This window comes from Electrophorus electricus, chromosome 5 (genome assembly GCF_013358815.1).
Source record: "Electrophorus electricus isolate fEleEle1 chromosome 5, fEleEle1.pri, whole genome shotgun sequence".
In the NCBI taxonomy this organism is placed as follows: Eukaryota; Metazoa; Chordata; class Actinopteri; order Gymnotiformes; family Gymnotidae; genus Electrophorus; species Electrophorus electricus.
Window position 1 is genome coordinate 16,636,404 of NC_049539.1, and position 21,075 is coordinate 16,657,478.

At 40.1% G+C, this 21,075-nt stretch overlaps 1 protein-coding gene across 6 annotated transcripts in view; it reads right to left on the reverse strand.

Moving 5' to 3' along the window:
• The window catches only part of smtnb (smoothelin b), a 53,457-nt gene that overhangs the window by 25,391 nt on the left and 6,991 nt on the right, over positions 1–21,075 (reverse strand). For 5 of the 6 annotated variants that reach the window (XM_035526057.1, XM_035526055.1, XM_035526054.1 and 2 more), the window contains exons 2-7: positions 20,671–20,828; positions 18,759–18,837; positions 18,372–18,450; positions 18,215–18,291; positions 7,001–7,085; positions 2,078–2,565 (exon numbers count right to left, since the gene is read on the reverse strand). In XM_035526057.1, coding sequence (XP_035381950.1) covers positions 2,078–2,565; positions 7,001–7,085; positions 18,215–18,291; positions 18,372–18,450; positions 18,759–18,837; positions 20,671–20,828 — 966 coding nt within the window. Of the gene's footprint in view, positions 1–2,077; positions 2,566–7,000; positions 7,086–9,254; positions 9,320–18,214; positions 18,292–18,371; positions 18,451–18,758; positions 18,838–20,670; positions 20,829–21,075 lie in introns of those variants that run through there. The other variant, XM_035526056.1, reaches the window with a different exon arrangement.

Genomic DNA, 21,075 nt, shown 5'->3' on the forward strand with positions numbered 1-21,075 from the left:
CTTTGGGTGCTCAAACTTTTGCATGGTGCTCCTTTACTTTTTTCACTCAAATACTAGACTAAACAAAAGTCATCTAATCACCAAATTCTAATCTATTTTAAAATGTTGAAAAGAACATTTCATCTTTAACTTTGTGCCTTTTGAAGATTTTCTACGCCCTTAACCATTCACAGTAACAGAAACTGATCAGGTGTGCCCAAATTTTTGCATGCCACTGTATATACAGGTAAACTACATACAAAATAATCAATTCAATTATCAAATATCACTGAGGATACCCACATAAATTCAAGAATGATCAAGCAAAAACAAACAATATAACTAACAATAAATATAAACATTTGTGTGAATATGCTAATAATGTGAATATGCTAATGATAATATGTAGTCATGTTTAAATCTCATACAAGAAGAGGGGAAAGGTCGAAAATAAAGAGAAAGAAGAGGCGAAAGTAAGGAATGTGTGAGCATGTATATTTGAGAGTGAAGACGTGTATTCAAGGTTAAGATGGCAGGGTCATTTTCCGGATATTTATGGGGAGAGTAAGTTAATAAATGGGGCACAGTCTTGCTCATGAAGATGAGTGATGTTGGATAACATTTGTCCAGTATGTAGGGAATCCTACTGTAATATTTTTCAAGATAACCATTTCAGTATAATGGTTTTAGTGATAGCAATAAGTGTGGTGTGGATGTATTGACTGGGGGTAGTAAGAGCAGTGTGATCTCCCAAGCAAAGAACTTTGGCAGAAGGACTGGTGTTCAATGATTTGCTCTCCAAAGTGCCAAGGAGTGAACTTAATCATCAGTTGCTTTAGGGAGTATTATGAGCCTGTATCAGTCTGCAAATCTTATCATCTATGGAGAATTTTATACTGAATGAGTTGGAGATTTGGATCGTTAGTGAACATTTAGGTACGAATTTTGGTCCAGAAGCTGGCACTGGGAGTTATATTTAAACCTTTTATCCCATTTTCCAGTGGGGAGATGTACTGATAGGTTAGTGTTGATTAATTTATAAAACTATAAGACTTTTTTTTTTAAGGATTTCTTACATTGTGTCTTGTAGTTCTAAACCATGTTTTATATTAACTCTCTGGGTGATGGCAAATTTAAGTTGTACACACTGACAGATATTTTCCTCATCAATGCCATACTTTAAACCAATTCCCCTAGTAACAGAAAGACAGAAACTAGTCATTTATGGCCAGGACATATTTGAGTGACAGACTACACACCATCCCATAAAATACATCATCCCTAATAAACACACCAACCCACTGCCAGGTCAGTGGTGTGTTGAGAATGCTAGTAACAACCTCTCAGCAGTTGTACTGTGAAAAGTTAAAATAATAAAATGACTGGTGTATTTTCACTTTGATATAAACGTGCTTATTTGCAGTTTACTCTTAAATCTCAAAACAAAGCTAATATTCACCATCTACCAATGTCCCGTGAAAAATGAACAAAGATTTGGCTATTAAAAATCATTCTCCTGTTGATCAGTTACATCCTGTTCATCAGTTATCAGTTAAAAATACAGCATAAAGATACCACTGAATTTTGCAAACACTAAATAACTATTGTTTTACCTAGCTAGAGGAAAAACGTTGCTATACATTTAATTACTTTTCTGACTTGTTTTCTCATTGATGGGCTGCACACAAGATTCAGTGACAGTATAAACACAGTTTTCTACTATGAGAGAGAGAGAGAGAGAGAGAGAGAGAGAGAGAGAGAGAGAGAGAGAGAGAGAGAGAGAGAGAGAGCGAGCATGTCTAAAAGAAAAAGGATACCTTGTTTATGTAGCATGGAAACTGTGCTCCCATAAGACTCTCTCTCATACCTATAAAACAGTGCTGTTTATGGTCGCTGCCTAAACAAGGGCGTTATGAAAGCCAGGGCACTGGAAAAGTGCGCTGGAAAGACAGAGACGTCAAGCTACCAGTGTGCGAACATTACCTGCAGTGGAACAGTACCTCCTGGTGGAACCATTCCATCATCAGCATGTACCCTGAGCCCCACTTCCCATCAACCTCTACTGTCTTCAGTAATGTGTAACTGCAGTGGGACTCACCTCACGGTGTTTCAAGGCTCTGCCTTTAGGCCTTCCCCTGGGGCAATTTGGCTCCAGGTTCAGGGTGCTTGCTGGGGTCGTGCCGTTTACCTCCTCGTCTTGTGTCTCTGTGACAGCAGTTGTGGTGGAGTGCAGGTCAACAGCTTTGCCGGACCCGTGGGCGTTACCACCAGCCCCCAAGTTTGTGCCCGGTGAGGAGCCTCCTCCCGGCTCCGCCCCTGCAGCCCATTTCTGCGAAGTGCCTCGCTCAGATATGTCGGACACTAAAGTGGAGCAGACGCAGGAGCCATGGCATGGCGCCAGGGCACTCGAATTTAGGCATCCGCAATGCAAGGAGCCTCCACTTTGGTCGGACTCCGCGGAGTCGGAGCAGTCCTTGTACGTAGGTAGGGCATCAGACGGAGGCGAGCCAGCACAGATGGGCAAAGGGCAGGACACACTCTCCCTGAGCAGCGGGTCTAATACCAACACCATGTCAGAGTTAGAACCTAAACACACACAGAAGACACAGTCAAATTTTCCTTAAGGAGTTTACAGTTAGAGTTTACTAGTTTTACTCATTTATCCTGTGAAGTCATAGGGTTTAGTACTCAAGCATTGGGTTTAGAACTGCTATCTTGGCCAACTGAGAGTATACAAAATATTCTGGGTATGGTACCACAATTATATATTTACTAGCATTAATTTCATTAATGTTAATTTCATCCAGTATCTTAAATTATGCCTAAAGTAAAAAAGTACCCTCACAGCTGTCAGAAGAAAAGCGCATTTGGTGCAGGGCTATGCAACTCAGAGCATAAAGCTGCTCATCAGAGCACAGGTATGGGTTTCATCTGCTTTGATACACCCGTTTAGTTCATTTGTTAATTATGGAGGTGAATCTAATGTTTTAAAGCAAGGAAAACAAACACTAAGTAATGAAGACCCTTCAAATTTGAGTTTGAGTCTCACTTTGTGCTTTTACAGGTGCAAGTTTCTGCAAGTGGATGGAGCGAAAAGCAAGAATTTTTGTAGTGAGAAATGACCAATGACCATGACCTTCTGAGACATTCCGTAACATTTTAAAATGGACTGAATTTGCATTACTTTTGTCATACATGTCATACCATAGAGAACAACACACATGCCCAGAAAAAGGGGTGCATGAATAATGCCAAGTGATCTTCCTAGTTTTTGAGGGGGAAGCATTTTAAAGTCTATTTATTTGGAGTTAAGCTCTTGCTCGAGTATCTTTCTGTCTATGTGACTTAGGAAGTCCCAGAGGACAGCTCCTATGTAGTGAAGGTAGGAAAAACTGCCTGATTTAAGTGTCCAAGCACACATTGCCAGGTCTTTGGGCCTGTGGAGGAGCAGTGTGGACAGGAGCCACAGAGGAAGGCCAGTGCCAACCCAGCTGATCCACTGGGGGGCCTTTGTGGTTTGCCATTCAAAAACCTTTGAGAACCACAAAAGTTAAAATAGAGTTAAAGAAAACAAGCTGGGCGAAAGCAAAATGAAAGGTTTCACACACACACACACACACACACACACACACACACACACACACACACACACACACACACACACACACACACACACACACACACACACACACTAAATGGGCCCCAAGCACAAGGAATGCCCAAGACCTTTTTTTGGTGTGTGTGCTATAAAAGCTGTTGTGAGGGTGGAGATGGAGACATTTCCTGTCACTCTACATGTGTATACAGACCACAGGGTGCACAGGCAGAACTGGAACAGGAAAGGGGAGATCCAAGTACAGGACGTGTGGGGTGGGTGCACAACACTTTTCCTCTCATAGTTTAAGACTAAAAAGTCCAAAAAAGGTAAAAAATTTATACAGAATTTTTAAAAGGTCATCCAGTATCAGTTCTAGCTGTACTATATCAGCTGTAAAGAAATGGAAATAAAAGTGTAATTAAGTACAGAGTAAAGGAAAGATTAAGGAGCACAGATTTTTTTTTTTTAAATGCAGTACTTGCAGGCATTTCCTCCTCCAAATCTGGTGTCACCATCAGAGAGCTCCAGGCTGTGGGACAGGACACAGTCACAGTAATGCTCCTATAAGGTAATAAAACGTCTAGGCAGATCCCCTTCATTTCTGGGAGTGCCATCAGGCTCAACATCCTGATACTTTTCCCATCTGGTGAGGAAGTGGCCTTTCTGCTTCTGCCATTCTCTTGCAGAGGGAGCGCAGGCTGCGCGTCCTCCAGCAACTCGGCTGCCTACAGCCCCTGTCCCTACGTTCACTAGTCCATAAAGTGAGGCTTTTAGCGCCACTGTCCCCAATTCAATAAGGCACAATGGCGGTGAGTAAACACTGCTAAAACTGACTTTGATGACTGTTAAGTCTTAGCTGTGAAGTTCACTTGCTATATTTTGTGATTTTTGGGGGGTTTTTTGTGTGTTTTTTTTTTTTTTTGGATGGCACATAGACTGGAACAGCTTTGGCATCAGACTGGGAGGACAAGGCAGAGCCTTACTTGATTGTTGCTGTGCAAAGTTTGTTTACCAGGAGTAACAAGGCAGGCTGTGAGGTTTAAACCTCCAAACCCCAAGTGCATTCTGCTCCACCAGAAAAAACAAAAGGCCTCTTGTAGACAATCGCTGCCTTATACAGACAGACCACAGTGGAGTGAATGTCAGGCTTGAACAAGTGACCTCAGTGACGTTAGTTTAGATGGATAAAAGGACGTTTTGCTATTTTCTTGTTTATTGCCGTTTGGGCATTTACTGGGCTCATTGTATGGGAACATTTTAAGACACCTGCTGCTCTGAAAGGATGTCCCTGAGGAGAGCAAATTTCCAATGCACAAAGGGTTTTTGCCAGGAAGTCCCAGTATTTTGGGATGGATTTAAACTGTTTTGTCTCTCTTAACCTCAGTAAAAGTTTTCCCCATCTACAATGGGAAAGAAAGGTCACAATGCTAAATAACTTTGTTTAGGGACTGAAACAGACATGTGCTGCTCAAACTCCAGACAGACCACTGCAGGCTACTGCCACATAAGATGTTCATAAGAAAATGGAAGTCAGTGTGGAAAAACAGGCTATTTTCAAACCAGTGACAGCAAAGGAGCCAGACTGGGGCAGAAGAAAGCATTTATCTCATACTCCAAAATGTAATCAGTCTAAGCGTGTCATGCACTGAACATGTACATCACACATTAAGCAGGTCTGTCACTTTTATTCCCCATTCGGTCATTCTAAACTCCTCTTGATCAGAGTGCCCACTGCCACTGCTGTTCCCTTAAGGACCAGCTATTCTACAAAAACTCGCGTGATCTTTAACAAGCCCACTGCCCAGCTGTTCCAACTAAACCAGTCGAGGAAGTTCGCCTATTTTGTTTTTTTAGTCACGCCACTGTTGCTTTAGCTGTGCGGTTAGGGTCGGCATCACGCTGATAGGTAAACATCCCTCCAGATGTCCAGCTTTTGATAGTGTGGGGCGGGACTCTTCAGAAATTGGTCTGATGTTTCTGCACCATCCATGCCTTCTGCACTAAGTTGTGCCTGCTGAAGCAAAGGGTGGAAAATAAATTCACAAATTCACTTCACAGTAAGGCTTGCATTAGGGTCATGGACAGTACTGGGTTTTACCCAGTGCTGGTGATGGGAGCTCTGAAAAACAAAGGCTTAACTGTCATGGAGGCACAGAGTGAGACAGACGTTCTGTTGCCATTACAGTGCTGCCCCACGCAAATATTCAGCATACTTCAACATAAAGGCCCACAGTCCCTTCAAAACTATCTCTTTAAGGGATCTCAGCCTTTGAAATCTTTTCAGACTCAGCTCCTGATCTGTGTCTTGAAACAACAAGTGTAGGTCTTTTGTTGCTGGCGTCTGAGGGCTGCACTCAGACAAGCAGCACTACCCAGCAAACACAAGAGTTGACGTTATGAAGAACTTGCTACAAGGATTAGCTGCTTTTATGTTTCTGTTAGGAGTATTGAGTGTTTGCCTTCAGTTTATCTGGTAACCATATTAAATCTTTTGTGGGAATAAAGGCTGAAATTGTTTAAATGTATATAATCAAAGTTATTTTAAAGGGTGTTCAGAAAGTGAACATCTAAGTTAATGAAACTGCTCTGCCCCATTCACAGGCATAGAACACAATTTTTTAGCTGTTTTCTGGTCTCAGATAGTTCAGGTTCAGGAATGATAAGTTCCCTTCTCCTTCTTTCACTACAACTCTCCGATACAAGCCACTCCTCCCTGTCCTGTCCCACCCCAAACTTCCTGTTTCTTTACATCACAGTGAATAAACGGTGGCTCTCCCAAAAATGCAACTGTTCTGTTCAGGCCTCGCATTGTCCTGTTCTCAACCTGGCCAAAATTACAGGCTAGAGGAGCTCAGCAAGGACAAGCAGAACCACAAATTTCAGGGCCATGCAAAGAAAAGTTGTTACCTTAACCACATGGGTAGCTAAATATAGTGAACGGGGGGAAGCATTATTATAATACCTTTGGTATAGTGAACTAGCCATGCAAAAAAAGATTGATCCTTGTCAAAAATACTACAAACCTCACCCTCTAACCAAATGGGGATACATTAACTTAAAGAGTAGGACCTTTAAAACATCAGGCAGGCTACCAGCACAGCAGGGACCATTCCATTTTTTAAACACCAATTAAGAATTACAATACTATAGCAATAACACAATACTATATAATAGTATACCATGACTTGACCCAGAGTCCTATGAATGACTCCCATTCATGTACACTGGAGAGAGCGAAGGAACTGGCTGTAGAAAGGGGATGTTCAACACCTGCTGAATGAGACATAGCCAATGTAGTGCTGTAATCTGTCAAGCATCTTATGGCGTTGATGCTGAAGCGTCTCATGGTGCCAAACTGTAGCGCGCAGTACACACTCAAGGACTGCTTGGTGCCCGTTTATGGTGCAGTGATCATTAACCGACCTGTGGCCAGGGCCTCTTTATGCCGCGTTTGGTTCTGGAGTTTATCAATCCGTTCTGTCCTGTCCACGTTTTCCCTCTGTGTGTCCTGTTTAAACAAACAAACAAACAAACTGAAAAATCAAACATTATTTGCATCATTAGCGACAAAGGAAAAATGACCTCTTCATTAACAAATGCACAGGAGCAAATATTTAAATTATTGTGCACCTTAAATCATGACCAACTCTGGATGATCATAGTTAAAAAATTTTCTCTCCCTGTTCTCAGTGTGACAAAAATCGATGGTGAGCACACCAGAAAATGCTCTAAACGCATCAAAAACCAACAAAAGGTTTCAGATAGCTGGTACACATGCACTCTACCCAAGTGTCCTAACAGGGCATTTATGCAGAATGTGAAGCACACCTTGAAAACAAGTGAAGAGACAACACATAGAGGACAAAAATGGGTTCCAGTCTGACTGCACCGAGCCCCTCAGCTCTACGATGTGTTAAACAGCTGCAGAGCTGGCATGTAGTTTGGGAATCAAGAAAATTCCACAAAAAAGGACTGTGGTCGCAATCATTTACCACCACACTTCTATATTTGTATCAGTGTGGAATGGGTTTGCTGACACAAGTAAGGGCTTCCCAGCTAAAATGGTACCGAAACCACCAAAAAGGCTGTGAATTCCTAATGTGATGGCTGGCACTTTGGTTGATCAGTTCAGCAAATCACTGTCACATTTCCCAAAGAGCAGTCTCCCCCACACCCACACCCACACCCACACACAGCTTGTCAAACAGCCCAAAGTTACATGCTCTTTAACAGAGAAAAGACCTGGCGATGGCAGACTGTGATGCATGATCTCAAATCCTCAACAAGGAAATCAAGATAAAATTAGTGCGATGAAGGAGACATGTGTAATAAATGAGCATAAAGATTTCCTGAAACGAATTGTGCATACACAGGTGTATGGATGGGGGCAATCAAAACACTCTTCACAACACTTGCCTACATGTTTGTTTTGCAAAATCAGGAGTGACCATGAGCACCTGTTAGAAGAGCATTAAGGGCTGCTACGCTACTAATCACCCAAACAATTGCTCATCAGTTGTCCCATACACTACCTGAGCCCAAAGCACAGGCGTGCATGCATGTGTCATTCATGCTGTGAAAGAGTACAATCTGAAACAGTTCCAAATACTGACGCAGAGAAGAAAGCCGCATGCATCTTGCTCTGCCGTGTTCTCATGTGCCCCATTCAAAGGAGCAGTTTGGCTTGAAAAGAAAATGAATCAGGCATAGAGCCACTTCAGCCAGACACCCCTATGTGGGGAGAAAATCGAGGGTGCCGGGTGAAGGAGCAAGGGAAAACGCATCAGTAGCACATCGCTGTAATCCCACACTACAGTATAATTACAGGCCTCATGTCCAAGACCTAGCACAAATGGATTTAACTCTTTCCCAGCTGTGTGTGTGTGTGTTCATTCGTGAGTCTGGCCTTGAGTCTGTATCAGGTTTCAACCTTCACGTATACTGTTCTATAGTTGAAGCCCAACTTGGTTTTCAGATTGTGACCACAAAAACATGGGCCAAAGGAACTGAGATGAACCCTCTATTATCACACCTCTCTCTCTCTCCCACACACACACACACACACACAAAAAAAAACCCAGCCTACTACTTCTGACCATTTCCATGTTCCTGCAGGATCAGGGTTGGTAGATCCCCTATGCCTGGTGTATGTGTGTGTCACTGGCTCTCTCTGCCTGGCAACCTGCTTGCACAACCCACTATAAGGAGGACTTTCAATTTAATGCACTGCACAGGCGGGCACACACACACACACACACACAAACCCAAAACATATTCTCTTGTGCCCAGATCACACCATAAACTTTCAAAACAGCCTCAAAGAAATATCAAGAACATCAAATAATTTCTTAACCCCCAATCTCTCTCTCTCTCACACACACACAATCATACACAAAACGGAATAAAACAAAAAGGTTTGCCCTTTTTTTTCTTTTTTTTTTTTTTTACATTGAATGAAAAAAAAAATCAGTTTATGGTGTGTACTCATTATAACTCATAATACTAATTTTTTCCAACCATTTCCTCACATTTTTGTAGACAATCAAAACCCATGAATCAGTTATAAAAATGAGAGTGTTAGTCTATCTTCAGTACAAAAACAGGGGGGGGGGGGGACAGAGAAGAGAAAGCACTAAATGAACATCTACCAGCACAGCGATAAAGGAGCTGCATTTACCTTCCTTCCTTGGAGCTACTGTTTTCCTCTCCTACTCCCAGCATGGGCAACGCTCAGAATGAGTACTATTCCACGTCTCAGAGGCTGCCCTCTCGCAAACACACCCGCATGCTGGGGCTGACCACACCCCTATTCCACATTTGCCCTCCCATTTTCTGTCATGCTGGCTCCTCCTCTGACAGTCTGTCAACAGGTAGGTGGCTGTTCTGTATGCAAGAGTGAAGTTTCTGATCTAATGGACCTTTAATGCACCACGATACGTTTATGCCATTTTAAGACGAGAAAACTAAAATGACCTGGATTTGTAAGAATTTTAACATGGTGCATCAGGCTCCATTAATCATCCAAAAGCAGTTTTAACTGCCAGAGTCACTTTAGTATGACTGTGGGAAATGTGAGAAAAACATTTAGAATTATAATGCATTCAAATGTATGCTTTTATTATAATAATATTATAATAATAATAATTATTATTATTATTAGTTATCATCATTATCATGCTGGATATTACTAAAAGAAAAAAATCTGCATGTGTCTCAAAGATTGCATTTTTGCAATCCCAATATACATATATAGAATTTTTCAGAAGACATTTCAGATGAATGTGTAGGGGGGATAAAAATGAATCTACACCATGCCTGTTTCAAAGACAGAAGCTGGGGAAGTAATGAAATAAAAGCCCCGAGTGCAAACTGCACTGTAGCTCCTTTCCGCACCCATCTTCCTTGGATTGTGTATTTTAATCAAGGAGGGCTCATGGTTTTCCCCCAACTGTGTAAGAAACATTTCTTCCTATGCCAACATAGGCCTTACTTCCTGCCTCCAATCTGTTTTATTGTAATAAACTATGCCATATCCAATCATTTAAAATTGTATATTTTATGAATCCATCTTTAATTGTTAGAATTACTTAGTTAATTTACTTTTCTGGCATGGAAAGTAAAAAGTATTTGTCTCCAAATTAGCTTAAAGCTAAACAGTCCAGTACAGCAGTTTAATTGCAGTATATACGGACACTCCCCATGATATAAGGATGGTCATTGCAAATCCCACATTTGAAAAAACATACATTGAAGTTGCAACATGGATAAGTGTCTCAGAGAGACGAATATTTGAGGAGACAAATAAGATCCCATTGTGCTGGAGCTTTACGCTTGTCTAGACATAACTACCTGTGGAAATACGCTAGAAGTGCCAAGTCCAGCCTCTATAATAAAAGTCCTGCAGAATACAACTATGCACTCAGAAATGCTTTTATGTTGCTCCATGGGGCTGGAAAAAGTGATAATGCTACAGAAAAGCTGAGCAAAGAAAAGGAACAACCAGTATAACAAACTTAAAACAAGATTTGGTGAGGTCCTAAAAATGTATTTAGAAAGCTAATCTGTTTATTTAATTTGGTTGTATAAACCAATACATTTGCTTCAGATTGAGATGTCCTGTACAGTCTTTGCCAGTCATAAAATACATTTTGAGTTTGCTGACTTAAGTGGCCACTGGGTGGCAGTAAACACTGGGTATTACAAACCTCAGGAGCAATAAATAATCAGCAGGTCATTGGAAGGGGGTGGGGGGGGTAGATAAATTCAGAATTCAGTAGAATGAGGAAGCTTTAAATGATGGGGGAAACATTTGGGTAAAGGGGTCAAGAGGAACGGAGAGGAGGAAAAAGATGAAATCAGAAAATAAGATTTTTCACATTCTTCACATTTCAGTGACCACAGTATCATGGGCCTGTATACGCACTTGAGGAAGTGAGTCAGTGTGAATGAGTTTGTTAATGGGTATGTTTAACAGACTGCTTAGTCATATAGTCATCATAACGGGGTGTATCCATTTTCTCATAGGTCTGACCATTTCGGTGATGACAGAATAATGCTTCAAATGCTTGTGGAGGTACAAGGCAATGCTCACTGTGCTGACAGTACAGACATCGTTTCTGCACCATTCCTTGGCTGAGCTGGGTTTTTTAAATTTGTATCAAAAAAGTATGCCGTTTTTGTATTTGGCTCTAAAAAATTCAATTATTTCAACAAATTGGAATTTTGCTTTTCTGCTCCTGAGAAGATACAGCCTGTTAATAGTGCAGCTAAGTTCTAGTTCCAATTGTTTTTGTTAGCACAATTTTTTTTTTCCAAGTTCACTGATGCCTTTTCATTTTAAACCATAACTTCAGTTAACAGTTAACAATTAACAACATTGGGAATTATAACTTGGTTAACCTGTACTACCCTAGACATCAGCCAGATGTCATCAGGTGGAGAGATGTAAAACATCTGTAATGTAATGTTGTAATGTGATTCTCTTATTGTGAATTCCCACAAGCCTCAACTGGAGTGAATCCCAAAACAGTTAGCAGCAAGTACGAGCCAAAATTCCCACCTACCACATTCTACTTTCATATACCACACTTACATTTATGCATCCAGCAAAATGGATTACACATTAATAAATCTAAATAAGTATCTAAATATTACTTATTGGGGACTCTAATAACTTTCTTAGAAAAAGATATTAAATAGGGACCCAATTTATTGTAAGGGTACATGAGCAGTAATGCAACAATGGAATACCTGGATGCCCCAAGGATTTATTGTTAAAACCAGCCTACCATTGTTCTGCTCTGCCATCACGTTTGATAAGATGGAACATAAGTGTTTATTTTATATACACACACACACACACACACACACACACACACACACACACACACACACACGAGATATATGGATGTATATACAGATACACCAAGCATAACGTTACTGCAACTATAAACAAATTTACCATATAGTATGAGATCAGTTTGCAATGTGAAAAAAACCTATAATGCCGTGCTGCACAAAACTTTCTTAGATAACGTTGTGCTGTGCAAAAGGAATTTGGGTTGGGGGGGGAGATTTTTTTTTACATTTATGTACCAATCACAGAGAAGGCTTCAACATTCAAACATTTTATATGTACCTCAGGTGCAGTTGTCAAACATGAGATTGCTGATTACACACAACTGGAGATATCAGCCAGGACAGAGGATATTCAGTGTTCAGGACCAACAATCAACACCTGCTGGTTATTTGGGGGTTTTGTTCGTTTTTTGTTTTATTTTCCCTAGTGGACTGGAATGGTGCTGCAATCTTTTGCTGGTGTTGCCATCTGGTCCTTGAGGTTCAGGTGCTTGAACTCTAACCACAACATACATACTGTGTGGTGTACTGTCAGCATATCTAGAAATTTGTAATCTCTTTGTGGTTTAATATTATCTGCAGCCCACCCAGATTAATTGCTGTGATGTTATCTGCACATGACATTAGCCTTAGCCTCTGATTTGCCAGATACCTCTCAAATGGTTACATTTAGGTAGCAAACAACACAACCTGGCAACAGACACGTACTAGTCAACAATGTGCAAAAGGCAACATCTTTTTCTGGGTCAGTTATAGTGCTTTTTTTTTTAAGGTAACCTTCAAATGATACTTATTTTAAATATTCAGTTTATTATTTCAAAGTTTTGGAGAAACAACAGCAAAGCTTGAAATTGCATAAGAATCACATGAACGTATTAAAGATTCAGGCCATCTCTTTGTACTTCTTCTATGATCTGGCCACATCACAGTACAAAGACAATCAATCTTTTATTACCCTCTGATCAAGGTTACATATGTTTAATGGTTTTGTTTGAGCTGAGAGCAGCATTTAACATAATAGTAGATCACACCATATTACCAGACTTGCTAGAAAACCTTTGTGGGGGTTGTCGTCACAGGTAAAGCCATTTCTTTGTTCAGATCCAACCTAACTAAATACCATCACCTTGAAAATGTAAAAAGTTAATCATCATTTCAGACAAAAGTAAAATATGGTAGCCCGCAAGGTTCTGTGCTGGGACCTCTGAAGCTTCACTTTTAGCTACTAATCAACTTCTATTAAAGCACTATGGAGAGATTCCTTTCACTGTGCCATGGTATGGTTTTCCAGCGACACTGCTGAGAACTGAAGAGACATTGTGTGAGTGGTAAAAACAGGATTATGGCAACTGAATCCCAAATTTGAATGGCATGCGTGCTGGCCATCTACATAAGAAGGTTTGCAACATCAGCAGTGATCTACCACAGCCTGGACACCCAGAGCGATTTTTTCTCTTGCTATCAGCAAAGCTATACAAGGCCATTAAAACCCACACCAAGAGACTGAGAAACATCAGCCACTTCCACTATCTGCCAGTGGTACATACCATGCAGGGGTTTTTTCCCGCTCACATGATGGTCCCTGCTCCACCTCATTTCCAACCCCCTTGGGTTTCTGCTGTCTGAGTTACTCACTAAGCACTTTGTCACTTGGGACCATTGTCTTGATATATTCCAGGATCTTGAACATTTCATCCTGAACGGTGGTTCTGATGCTCACTCCTCAGCCCCCCTCTTTCTGCCTAGTGTACAGTCTCAGAGGACTGGATTTGGGATGAAACTCTCCATGCATTGTGAGGAGTTCCCTTGTCAGGATGTCAGTGGCTTCCATCTCCTCCTTATGCCAGCTTATTATACCAGCAGGGTACCTGATGACCAGCAGGGCACAGGTGCTTTCCTTGTTGCATCTTCATGATTCCCATTAGCCTGTGAGATTCCAAGGTACATGTAGCTGCCCTCAACTTCTGTTATAGTACCGTCTGTTAGTGAAATTTCCTCTGTTCTAGCCATTTTCACTCTCCTTGTAACCATACGTCCACACTTATCCAGTGCGAATGATATTCCAATGGCGTTGCTGTATATCCTGGTGAAATGGATTAGTGAATTTATGTCTCATTCACTTCTTGCATACATGTTGATGTCATCCATGTACAGGAGGTGGCTGATGGTTGATCCATTCCATAACCACTATCCATAACCACTCTTGGTGATGATCTCACTGAGAGAGTTCAGGCCTAAGCAGCAGTGGGGACATGGCATCTCCTTGGTAAACCCTGTACTTAATGGTGATTCAGCTTGAAGTCTCTAGGGTCATCTTCCACAGCTCCATTGACTTCTTGATGAAGGCTTGTTGAGTCCTGTTGATGTTACACAGCCTCAAGCATTCCAGGATCCATGTGTGGGGCAATAAATCATAGGCCTGACAGGAGCTTGTATATTGTACAGAGGCAGGCTATTGGCTAGCAGTTGGATGGAACTGCCCCTTTCTGGGGGACCTTCAGGATCAGGACTGTCTTCAGTTAAACATTCAGGGTTGGTTCCATCCATTAGCAGCTGGTTTATTGGTCCTGCCAGATGCTCATGGAGTGCAGTCAGCTCTTTCAGCCTGTAGGCATAGACCATGTCAGGGTCTGGAGCTGTCTAGTTTTTCATACTTGAGACCCTTTCTTGGATATCTGTTAGTGTGATGGTTACTGGATCCTGTTCAGGGAGATTGCTGTGGTAAGCGCTCAGGTTCTCCAACCTCTGGGCACTGTTGTTGTGTTATGCCTCCTTCTCCCACATTCCTTTCCAGTATTGTTCAGTCTCCTGTGGATCTGTTCTTATGCTGTTGCCCTGCCGCTGAGTGTACAACTTTGATGGCTCATGGGAGAGCATCCTGTTCTACTTCTCATGCATATCTCTTCTTGTAGCCAAGTATCTCTTATAGTCAAGTATCACTATTATGGCATACATCAGCTTGTTGGTTTCAGTGATGGTCACAATAGGGATTGTCCAAGTTCAGGGTGTAGGGATGATGATGATGATGATGATGATGACGACCACGACTCATGCAACTTGAATGAGATTGGGCAGACCGGAATGCATTTTACTTTTTTCACTTAGTGCAATCATTGTCAAAACAATGATGGAAAGCAATGACAGCAGTGACAACAGTATTTGTGAAAACGGCAAAAGCTAGCAGTCTGGCTTTGTTTTCCACATTCTCAAGCTGATCATGTATGCCTCAAGAACTCTTATCCACCAGAGCAAACTGCAGTACATATACATGAGATATTAGCATGTCCTATTTGCTGGTTTAAGTATCATGAGTTGTCTCACAAATGCATAAATATTTGCTGGTGGTGACTTGTGCAAACATTATTTCAGTATGTGCATGTTTGCTGTTTTAGAGGACAGCTGCATTCACATTACAGACAGATACAGGAAACTTGTAATTATGAACGTACACTGGCAAGATAGGCAAATCCAATATGAACAAATAATTTGGAATTGAACAAATGTAGCCGGTACACAGACACAGACAAAATAGGGTGCGAGAGGCTCAATACAGCAAGTGGTAATACAATCACCGGTCTCTTGATCCCATCTTTACCTACTTATATAAAACTCATCTTCCTTCCATGGTCCCTCTTCTCACAGCTCTTGTCAATGGCCACTTCATATCCCTCTGTCTACAAGATACTTACAGCATTAAGGTAAGAAAGCTAAGCACAGGGGTATTTCTTAATTTACCATTTTTAGAACTTCATCACAAAAAAGCAACTTCATACATTTTGTGTTGTTAGTTTGCCACCCATGCCAGTGGCTGAGTGACATCACTCAACAAAATATTATTGCTTAATAAAATTGAGGAATAAAAGACACACAAACCAGCACAAGTGAATAGAACACAAATGATCAAAACTATATTGGTGTGAATGGGATGTTGACGGGGGCGCTGAGTGACAGGTAAATAAAATTATTTCTCCAAATACTACAAGTACAAATGATGACTTTACTGGAACAACTAGCACAAATAAGTATTTTTGCTACTTCTGATCTGCCAGCCTAGGTCATTTTATGACAACCTTTAATCTCCCATAATTCCTGTCCCCAAAGTGCTCCACAAGGGTTTCTTATTTGTTCCTTTCTGTACCTCATTCACATGTTGCTTCTAGGCCTCTAGTTTCATTTGATTATTGCAAATTTACTTTAGCACTCCTCTCCAACCTGCACTCAAACTGGATATAAAACAGTGGATGTGTATACATTTTGTTAAACTAAAGTGCACCTAAACACTGATCTGTGTCATAACTGTGTTCCATTCTGTAACCTTAGGTCATATCCTATAAATGCCTTACCTGTCTTGTTGGACTGCATTGTAACTGAAAAGTAACCTTAGCAACAATCACACTCATTTAAGTGACATCACTCCTAGTAATAAATCCTAGCAAAAATGTGACTAAAAGAATAGTGAAGTAGCCATTTTTCTCATGCTGACAAACTGTTGATTAAATAGTTAGACAACAAGTTAACTAGCTTGTTCCAACACACTGCTGACTACATAACCAACAATCCTAACAGCTATAAACTAACTAACAACTAGTACTGACATGGTGATAAACACTTAGCTATTTAATAAGTGTGTTAGCACCAGCCACTAGCTAACTAACAAAGGATAGCAACTTTCAGGTACCTTTATTAGGTAGCCTAATGTCAGCTGTCAGTAAACACTTGGTGTTTAGCAATCTAGAAACTAACTAACAATTTATAATACATACCCTTAAATATTTTCTAGACTGAGTGCACAGAGCAACAGTTGGGTCCACCATGATTTTTAAATTTTGATGGAACACAGGTTGAGCGACCTGAACTATGGGATTGCCTTACCCAAACAGGAAACATGGGATGCTGCCTTCAAATCTGGCCAAGAGAAGATACCTTAGAAGGTATGTCTTATGCTGCCGCCCACATGTGACAGCCTTTATCTTAGGTAGGTGCAAAAAAGCCAAAAATGCAGCCTGCCTAGTCCACTGTCTCTCAGATGGAATGTTAACACTCTGCATCGTCTTCTGTCAAAAATTTTGCAAGTATTCCTGACTCTTCACAGCTCCTTATAAACATAACCAACTTATTTTACCATAGTCGTAATACTGCTCAACGTCATCTGTGTGATGCTAAAACTCTTACCCACTCTTACCCTTCATAACCTCTCTGCAATTCACTTTTTTGGTCCACAGTCCAAATTTCTATACAAATTGCAACATGTTCGAAAATCAACAGACATATTGACAACTCTAAATTAGAAATTGAAATCAGCATATATAACTAAATCAACATCTACAATGCCTCAGTGCATCCAACATTTATAAATATAACAATTTCTTTTTACAAAGTAATCCATTTAAAGGCCTGATACTGTTCTGCTCACTATTCCCCACACTCAACTGCCCTCCACGGGTTGAAGATTTTGTAAAACTGGAAAATCCTTTAACATATCTGTGCCTGTAGTAGCCTCTCCTCTTTCAAAACCCATGTCAAAATACACCACTTCAGACAATACTACAAAACGTATACCTCAAAACTGATTCTTTTGTAATCTACATATAATCCATTTCACTCATACTCCTTAACAACCTCCATATGCTCCATTTCTGGCTCAACACTCATCTTGCTGTTTGTGCGTGTGTCCTGCACTGATTCTTGCCTGTAAATGTCTGCTCTCCTTTTCTGTTTTTACCCTGTTTATATATTGAATCTACTCTTGTAAAGCACTCTTCAGTGTGAAAAAGTAGCCATTTTATATATTGTAGCTATTATTTATATATTGCATAGAATATTTTTATATTTTGTACTTTAATTTTTACTACTACTACTACTACTACTACTACAGCAGACAGAAATACAAACTGAATTACTGTAATCCATTACTACTTATAACATGACAAGCACAGAGCCCTTAATTAAGTAGCCAGTCAAGTAGCAAAGGTGCATGTTAGTGAAGCTGACAACAAAAACAGAATTTGATCAAGAGATGAGACTACTTCACAGCAATAATACAGAGTACCCTCAAATGACCGTTGTTAACTATTTACAACTACATAAATGACATTACGTGTACTTGTGAGTTGCCTAGTGAAAATACCATCTGGTCAACAGTGAATCTTTGGTGATGACATGACACAAACCATTTATAAAATTCAAAAGGGTATTTTGTCTTATTTTCATACCTGTACAGCACCAAATGCTCTTTCTCCAAACCCAAATCTCATCAATCACCTTCCTTTACTCACTCACCTCCACATTTATTCTTCTTTGGGGATTTTGTGGCTGCTCCACATGCCGTCCTGTTAACTGAATCCTCTCTAGTGCACCTGGTTGAAAACACACAAGCTGCAGATGGGCATTCATATATACCAAGACACCATTTTAGCCAACTTTACACAAAACCTACCCTGGATTTCCTTAGCTCTAAGTCGACGAATGGCTGCACGAATTAGTTTCCTCTCTTCATACTCTGTAGTGTTTTGTAGCTGGACAGACAGACAGGTGATAAAACCCAGACAGTGTCCCATAAGTAGAATTTTTTTTTTAAAGTTTAAAAAGGATGGAGTGGCTAGTATTCACTGATGCTGCCATAAACAAGAAAATTCTTAAAATGTATATTTCAACCTTTGCTTGGAAATTATAATGACATTTTAATTATAACCAGAAAAAAAACAAAAAACAAAAAACAAAACATGAACATCAGGGATGATTGTCTTTCTTTCCCTGCCTTAGTCATGTCATTGTGCAGCTGATATTAAATTGTACTGCATACTTTCTTCCTACACATTCCTACCATTGCAGAAAGTGTGTCAATGTCTTGAATGTCCTCAACCTTCCTTGAAAGCATATCCAAGGATGCTGCCACATCAGGCCTGTGAATATAAACAGGCATGTGCCCGACAGACAGACACACACACACACACACCACATAAACAAACATACCAACTTGGCAAGTGTCATTCACCTATAACAGACTGACAACTGTTAGCCACACACATACCACATACCAAGAAGTTGCTCTTGGCAAAAATGGACTCCAGCTTAAGAAAATGATTCAAAATGGAAAATGTGACTCTGGAGGAAGGAGTGAAAAGTTCTTCGTGCATTTTTAGCATTCTTAAGTAGACTATGATGGGAGGCAGAACAATGAAATTGACTTTTGATATAAAAAAAGCAAACAGTTAACCCAATCTGAGCAACTACATTTATTAAAATTACACAAGTTACTTGTCTAAAGACATTTCTAATGAACATCTGAAGGAGATGTCAGCAAGTTGGCTTTTCTCACGAATGTCTGAATTGTCTATTGCTCAAAAAAAAGAAGATGAATTTGCTCGGCCTACAACTACTGAGGCCTCATTACAGTATTATGAAAAATGACCTTAGTCATGTCCTAAAAATTGTTTTGTAGTAGCATGAGAATGAACAATAACATTTTAAAAAGGGAAACTAACAAGTAATTCAGCAGCTACAATGCTTCATCATTGCAGCCACTGCATTTAGTTTGAATGTACCAATTTCTTTTTACAAATAATCCAATTTAGGGCCTGATACTGGTCTGCTCACTATTCCCCACTCAATTGCCCTCCACGAGTTGCAGATTTTGTAAAACTGGAAAACATACCTATGCTTGCAGTAGCCTCTCCTCTTTCAAAATACATCTTGTCAGACAACACTAGAAAGCACATACCTCAAAACAGATTCTTTTTGACACTACATATACACTGGACTCACTCATTCACTCACTGTTAGCAGTAAATTCTCCAGTAGCTGGTGGTACTGGGGAAAAGTACAATAGGGGCAACTGTGTCACAGTGTTGCTTCGCATCAACTTCTACATTTACATTACTTTTTTTCTTTTTTTTTTTTTTGCATTAGCACTAAAATGTTTGGCAATATAGGTAATTTAAAAGAGAAACTGTCCGTAAAAGTGTTCCGTTTGTAGCTTGTATAGACAAACCTTTTTAGCATTAATAACGCAGAGAAAAAAAATGTTATTGTTTCACTAAGGCCATTCCACGCTCTTTGTCGATACAGGGGTACATAGACCATCAATTGGGATTATTAAATAAGATATCATAAAAATCACTGAAAGATTTTAAATAGCATTTATTATAATCTGCCAATACTGTAATCACCTCAATAAAAAGACTGGACCACTCCAATAAAAAAGTTCTGTAGACACTTGTTGCAATTTTCCATGATCCTTAGTCTTTAAACAACCAAATTGGTGAAATCTTCTTTCGTTAATATTTATGCATCTTTATGCAAAAGACAAGTACCAAGAACAGGGAGCAAAGACTAAAATTAAAAACACCCGTTCAGTTTTAAGTGTTCAGACAATGAAACTGAAATTATCTAACTAGTTGAACAATCACAGTACAGTCAAATGGAGGAATAGTTGTTGCTACCTACAGTAATGTGTGAATATAAAAGTGATTTTGCAGAGCAAAATTAGCCCTAAACCTAAACTAAAGTGTCTTCCACTATAACATATGGACAACATGGACCACTAACATAACAGCTTGGTCCATGGCGTTATCCATGTACAAGAATCCAGCCCTTAGAGTAAAACATGCACAAAAATAACCTAAAGCAAAACAAAAGTATACTGATAAACATTATATTGCTTTCTTGAGATCAACTGCTTCTTGCTTTTCATAATTCATATTGTGAACAAAACATACTGAAACAATTTCCCATACCGAAGTTGATTTTCCTTATCCTCATGCCTGTGCTCTAAACCACGTCTGAACCTCTTGTTTGTCAGGGCAGCTTCCATGTCCTCAATCTCACACCGCTGCAGCTCCCGTATAGCTGTCCTAATGAGACGACGCTCCACAATATCCACGGTTCCATCGAGCTGAAAACATCAGAGCCATAACAGAAATTACTGTTTTTTTCCTAGCAATGTAATCAACTTTTTTTAAACAGATTCATCTATTTAATTTATTAACTGATGAAAAAGCCTGAACCGCAGTATTGAAAACATGAGTGCAAAACTATAGATACATCAACTGTTTCATATAGTTACAAAAGATTACTCAAACCAGTGCTTATTTTGCTTCAGTGGTGTTGTGCATTTTGTATTGGTATAGTGTCCTTGGCCA